Source organism: Coturnix japonica, chromosome 38 (assembly GCF_054131305.1).
Source record: "Coturnix japonica strain WE chromosome 38, WE-NBRP24, whole genome shotgun sequence".
NCBI lineage: Eukaryota > Metazoa > Chordata > Aves > Galliformes > Phasianidae > Coturnix > Coturnix japonica.
This window is the reverse complement of record NC_140700.1, coordinates 1,199,899-1,206,666: the sequence shown is the minus strand read 5'-3', so window position 1 is coordinate 1,206,666 and position 6,768 is coordinate 1,199,899. Positions and strand designations below refer to the sequence as shown.

The 6,768-nt window shown below is 45.3% G+C and overlaps 1 protein-coding gene across 1 annotated transcript; it reads left to right on the top strand.

Moving 5' to 3' along the window:
* Nucleotides 1–2,194: 2,194 nt before the first annotated feature.
* Nucleotides 2,195–3,561, top strand: LOC146754752 (zinc finger CCCH domain-containing protein 11A-like). Its single transcript, XM_085526871.1, has 4 exons — nucleotides 2,195–2,306; nucleotides 2,798–2,878; nucleotides 3,099–3,209; nucleotides 3,421–3,561. The coding sequence occupies exons 1-4, from the start codon at nucleotides 2,204–2,206 to the stop codon at nucleotides 3,498–3,500; spliced, it is 375 nt and encodes a 124-aa protein (XP_085382997.1). The 5' UTR covers nucleotides 2,195–2,203; the 3' UTR covers nucleotides 3,501–3,561.
* The last annotated feature ends 3,207 nt before the right edge of the window (nucleotides 3,562–6,768 follow it).

The following is a 6,768-nucleotide window of genomic DNA, read 5'->3' as shown; positions in this document are numbered from 1 at the left end:
ATTGTTAGGCAGATTGCTGTTGTGTGCTTTCAGGATTGTAGGCACTACAGCTGCATCACTTTGGTATGTTATTATGACAGCTTAATTGTTTTTCGCATATGTTTAATGTTTGATTCATTTGCGGAATAGCCTTAAATGTGCGAATCACCTTTGGAGTAACAGGGAGTACGCGGGGGAACCTTTACAGGGGCTGCAGATGATAAAGAGGGGGGAGATGTTGGGTATTGGGCAGGTGGTGCCTGCGTGCACCAGGGCTGGAGTCAGGGAGGTCACAAGTATCTGATGGGGCGGTTCTAGATTCTAGAACCCTTCCAATTGTGAGAACAGAAGTGCTGAGCTGTGTGCGTGTTCCACGGTGCAGAGTCCAGTGGCAGTTGGTGCCCGGTGTCTGTGCTGAGCAGCATTGAGGTCTTTAGGATCGTAGGAATCTGCCAGAGAGGAATCTGTTGTGAAGGTACTAAAGGTAAAAAGGCAGCATTTCTATCAGTATTATAGGAGGGAAGGAAACTTTGTCCTTAACTGCTGTTTTTGTTCCCTTTGTCATGCAGTCAGTCCAGCAACTAACTTGAGAACCCGACTTCTCCTCTCTTTAGTTTAGATTTGGGAAAATTTCCTGAAAAAGAAAAATATTTTTTGGAAAATTCACTAGTGTTTGTATGAGTAAAAGGTTCCAGCCTTTCCTTACTGACTGTAGGAAATGCTTAGCACAGAAAAGTGCAGCACTTTAATGAAAGAGTTCCAAATCACTTGAATTTGATCTTCTGTCTGTCCTGGTTGTAGGTTTTACTGCATTTGATACCTTTAAAAAGAAAAAACCAACAAAACAAACCTAAAATACCAAAATATTTGATTTCTACATCAGAAAATTAAAAAAAAAAACCCAAACCCTTGTTGTGGCTGAGCAGAACGTGCTGCAGCTCCATGCAGTGCTGAGTTACAGTATTCAGGCACATGTGTGTGGATTTGTGTATTGATACGCACTGGCATGCTTTTGCTGTACAGGTAACAAAGACAGGGGAAGGTTTTAGTGTTTTCTTCATAGGTGAAGAAACCTTGAAGACCAGAAATTCCAACTTACAGAATTTGACATTGGCAAAGTGAGGAGGAAAATTCTTCCTACCCCGTTATTCTCAATTGACGGATTCAGTGTTGGTTCAGCCTACAGGAGAAGTGAACTGCAAGGCTTGGAAGATCGCTGTCTTTGCTGAGGTTGTCCAGGTGGGTGAGCTTGAAGACCTGCAGCGGTCAGACAAATGTGTTGGGGTTACTCACTGCTGTCACTCGTGGTGTTGAAGGAGGGGCTCCATTGGAGGGCTTGCAGCCGTGCAGCCCAGGGACTCCGTGCTGAGTCAGGGTGATGTTACTAGAGTTTGACCAGTGTTGAGGAGGGCAATGTTTTGAAACAACTGCTCCTGAGAGACTGATTGAATGAAGAGAAGAAAGCTGGGAAGATGATAGATAGGAGCACAGCTTAACTTTATGTGCTTCTGATATTTCAGTTTTTTCTTGCATGCACAGCTTCTTTTTACTCCTGTGGCCTTTGCCTTGCAGGTTGTTTTCCTGAATTTAAGCTTTTACTGGGTGAATGTTGTGTAGGGGGGGATTTCTTTGTTCACCCAGTAGCCAGTTGGATGGGCAACTGGAGACTCAGCATTTATCTGTGTGGGTTTTCAGCCTTGCCTGCCATCTTTGTGCAGTGGTTGTAAGGTTAGGATCAAAGTTTTAAATTGATCCTTTTCTTCCTGTAGCTACTCTGCTGAGTCCACCAGAGTCTGCAGGTGACAATCCGAGGGCAGCTCAGATAACAGTGCAGCAGAGCAAGCTTTCTGTGCACTCCAATCCCTTTCCACAGTCATTGGAAGTGATGGAAGTGGACAACTCAGAGAATGTCCAAAGCCCGACACATCCTCCCGTTGTCATCAATTCTGCACATGATGACAAAGGTGATGGTGAGTGTGGTTGATTTCCTGGTTCTCTAGTAGTTAATCTATTCACATAGGCTGCTTCTATGGGTTTACCAGGTAAGTGTAGCTGTTTAAATAAAGAACCCATCTGTAGTCACTTCAGTTTGTACTTAAGAATATTAACTGTGGGCTGAAGTGTCATTGTATGAGCTACATAAATGTGAGAAATCTGATTGAATTCCTACCGCGTAACTGAAGAGACTGATTTTTTCTTTCCTTGTACAGACCAGCTTTCTAAGATGGGAGAAGAAATAAAAACACCTGTCCAGCAACCAGCTAAAGAGAACCATCATGGATCGCGGATCATTTCCATTAGGAAATCTAATGCTGATACAAAACAAGGTATTCCAGGATTAATCAGAAGCACTTGCCAATTAACTCCAAAGCAATTTATTGTACAAACACAACAGAACATAGGGTTGCTGAATGGACTCGGCTATTTCCATGATCTTGTTCCTACCTCGTAACTTCATGTGCCTTTCAGATTAGGAAGGTAAACTCCTTTGTTTAGAGCATTAGAGCACGACGAGGCCACAGCATGGAGTTTAAGTGCCTGTATGTGCATCTTTTCAACCAGTGGTGAAAGCCACATTTGCTGATAGAGGAATCTAATGTCATGTGGATGGGATAAAGTAAGGGATAAAGCCTACTTTTAATATCCAGAAAGATGAAAGGAGGGCAGCAGACAGACACCAGGTCCATGGTGCTCTTAGCTGTGGGGAGAGCTGACAGGGTTTGTTCTGCATGCTTCTGAGCAGGAGGCAGTTTGCAGAGCTGTGGTCCTCAGCGTGTGCCTCTGTCCTTCAGTCTCATTCACTGCTCTGTGTTCCCAGATGACAGTCTGAATTTTGGAATAAAAACACTTGAAGAAATCAGACTGAAGAAACAAAAGGATAAAACCGAACAACAAAGTGGTGAGTTCATACGCCCTACTTTGTTATCCTTCTGATAATACTCAGATAGCTGGCACTGTGTTGGGGAATAGAGCTGTGCAGTGGTTGTTGCACATTGGACAGTAGTGAGTAACAAATGCGCTTTGGTCTTTGTGACGGTTCTGTCAGGTTTGTTTATGTTGTTGGCAGTGGCTTTTCTTTTTCTTGTTGTAAACACTGTCTGTTTGTTCACTTGGATCAGAAGGGCCTTCAGGAGCTCCTGCTCATCTGCTCCAATCTCAAACTGTTCCTGTGCCGAAGAAGGAGAATGTGCGGACACTGGTCAGAACTGTGACGCTGTCTGCAAAGCAGGGTAATGATGAGTACCTTTGTTTCCATTTGGTGGCTCCTAAGTGGAATGGATAAAGTACATTCGGGACTTACCCTGAGTGCATTACAGTTGCAATATTATTTTCTGTCAGGGCTGTCAAAGTGGTGTCTTTGTTTTGGGTGGGAAATGGGCTCACAAGACAGTAATTCTGTTGGTTTCTATCAAATAAGCACTTTGTTTTTCTTTGTTTTAGGGGAGGTGCCTGTGATTCGATTGAATATTGCTGATAATCCTGGAAAACAGGAATCCTCTGTAGGTAAGGGCTGCTTGTGAGCTGCTGTTTGGCTGCCTCCACGTAAATGGGAGAGCACTGCTGAAGCAGGAGGGAGGAAAGTGTGTCGTGGGTCTGTGATGACTCCAAGTGGCACACAAGTGTAGCAGCTGGAAGGTGAATTTGAGAACATACACTTGGAGAAACCAAAGTTTGTGGTTGACTTGTAAAAATCTTTCTCCAAAGGAATTATCTTAGGAATGTTGTTGTTTTCTCTCTGTAGCTGATGTCAGTGGCCTTCCGCTGAAACGCAGCCTCGCAGAAAGGCTGGGGAAGAAGATCAAGATTGACAGAGCACCAAGGAGAGGTAAATGGTCATTGGTGTTTGCTGCACAGATTCTCTAGGCTTTCTGCTTGTTCTTTCTCAGGAGCGTTGTTGTTGGGAACACATATATTCTGTAATATTATGACAAATCTGGAAACTTAACCTCTCGCTGGACTCTCATTTAATCATTACGCTTCTCCTTTCTTGATGATGGCAGAGAACGGTGCCAAGCCAGCAGGGGAGATCCATGTCAAGACTCTGGAAGAGATCCGTCTTGAAAGAGCGAATCAGCGAGGAGAAACCCCAGCTGCCCCCCAGGCAGAAGGGTGCTGTAAGGTGGAGGATCCCAGCTCCGGGGTGAGGCCTTCCCCTGCAGTTCACATCAAAACCTACTCGGAAGCCCTGGCTGAAAGGAAACACAAAGGACTGGAGGGAGAGAAGCAAAAAGTAGAAGAGCTTCTTACTGAGAAGAGAGCTGAGGGTAAATGCAAGAACAAGAGAATTTTCCTTCCACCTGGGCCGGGTAACGTGAAACTGGAAGAGCCACGGCGTAAAATCAAGAGATTGGAAGAAATTCATATTAAAACCTTGGAAGAAATCAAGCAGGAGAAAGCCCTGCGGATGCAGCAGGTCGCAAAGCCAGCAGGTAACGAGGTGCTTCACTGTCTTCTCTGCCGAAGTGCTTCCCCTGTCAAGCAAATGGAGTTTGCTTAGAATTGCCTGGGCTGTTTCTTACAACATCCAAAGGCAGGAAGTGCCAGGATGTCCATCCATGTGTTTTTCTATTGAATCCGTGGTGTCTGCCTGCTTCATTCTGGAAAATTCATTCGCTGTGAGGTTTTGTAATTCAGTTTCTCTTGTACATTTTTTTTTTCTGCCATGTTTTTGGTGTGGCATGTTCTGTGTGTTGATGCCAAGGTTGCCTTCATCTTTGGTGTGTGTTGCTTAGTTCGATATGTAAATGTATTTGAAAAGCATGGATTGACTCCTCAACATGGGGGCCAACCTCTGTCAGAAAGGTCAGGGGGGTGAGTTATTCATTGGGGAGGTGAAAGGCTTTGTGATGAGACAGCATGTGAAGGAGGGAACAGCTTGGATACTGTATGGACTGCGTGATGTCGCCTCTGTCTGTGCTTTGTTATTGAATGTGAGGAAATAAGCACATGGAGGAAACACTGGCACTCAGGTTTCTTTCTATGCTTGCTGTTGACCAAGTGATTTTCTTTTTCCTTGTTTTAAAGCAGCTGGAAGAGAAGAGAAAAAGACTGTGGAATGGAGCAGGGCTGCTCCCAAAGCTGTCTCTGCACCCTCAGAGGTGAGTCCCTTCTGTAGATGGACACATTGACACAATTTCTTCACATGTTCTCATGTCTCACTGCTCACCATGTGCCACCATCATGAGTGCATTCCTACCTTCCTGCCTTTGGTGAAGAGCTGCAGCCATGTTTCACAATCCTGATACTTTCAATGGCTTTCCCAGTCAGCTTTGCACTCCTCAAACTCAGAATTGATCTGATTGTATCTGGCAGTGAGGCAGTAACCCTGCTGGCACCAGGTACAACATGTGAGGTTAACGTGGGGGGCACTGGATACAAAAAGGCCACGACGGCTTCGTGTTCAATGAAATCAGACTGTGGGTGGATGTTGTGTAGGGGAACAGGAATGACTTTCTGTTGCTCAGATAGAATGTGGTAGGTAACAACTCCAGTACTGTGCTGATTTAAACGAGCTTGCTTTGTTAATTGCACACGTTTGAAACAGTGTTTTCACAGCAAAGCGTGGATCTTGTTATATGCAGGCATTTATGAAAGGGTCAGTGACCCAAGTGACAGGAATGTTCTGTTCCAGGTGCAGCCGTTTTTGCAATATCTCCAATCTGATTTCCTTCATACACTCTCCCTGGTGTTTGTTCTGATTTTGCACTTACTTTATTTCTTTTTAGCCCTGGGATCAGAATACACCAAATTCTAGAGCTCAAGCAAAGAGCCTTGAGGGGACAATAAAGGAGAAGCTGCAGCTGAGACAACCAAAGAAGCTGAAGAAGGAAGTGGCTGCTGTGCCGGCTGCTGCTAAAGAAACAGTCAAAGGTAAAAGTGCAGAGCTTAGCAGTCCTGAATCCACCCTTCATGGTCAGCTTATCAGCTTGCAAAGGCCTAAGTGAAATCTCAGCACGGTGGGCAACAGCATTGCCAGGGAAACCATCAGCCCAACCTCAGGAGCAGAGAACTATGAATGAGTGTTGAGTGTGAGGTGGTCCTCGGAAGTAAAGGGACCTGAGTGCTCATGGTGGGTGCATGCCTTTGCTTAGTGCTAGAAAGGGAAATGCTTATTTTCTTAGTTCACTTGTGTTCCTTCCAGCCAGACTTCAGCTTGAGAACGAGGGACAGACAGTGGCACTGAGCTGCAGACTTACCTGTGTGATAAACCCCTGGATGTATTTTGTGGGTCTGTTGTGGCTTGCACAGCGTCTGGTTGCACACTCTTGTCTGTAGCTCCTGCTTTTTCCTTTCTCTAGAGGGACCATGTATTGCTTTCTCCTGCTGTATGGCTGTTTCCCTTGTCTGGGTTATAATATGGTGTAGCTGTGCAGTTTCTTTGTTCCTTTGGTCAGACTGTTGGTATGAAGCACTTACTGTGGAAGATATTGCTGAGATTTGTGGAAAGAGCAATGTAATTTTGCTGGCCAGATGTATTTAACTGTGGAGAAGAGCTGTGGGAATGACAGGACAACCTGGACTCCTCTCAAGGCACAATTGTACCAGCTCTCTCTTCTTCCTGTAGCCAAGGGCAACGTGTGTGAGAAGCCTCGGGATGGCAAAGCCAGCAGCCCTATAAAGCGAGCAAGGAAGAGGAAGGCTGCTGAGATCTCTCCTTCTGCTGTGGCAGCTGTGAATCCTCAGAGAAGCACTGAAGAAGAGGAGCCTCCAGCTAAAAAAGCTAAAATAGCAGCTTTGGTAAGGAGGGGAGGAAGCATGAGTGCTGCCCTGGTCAGGCTTACTGTTAAG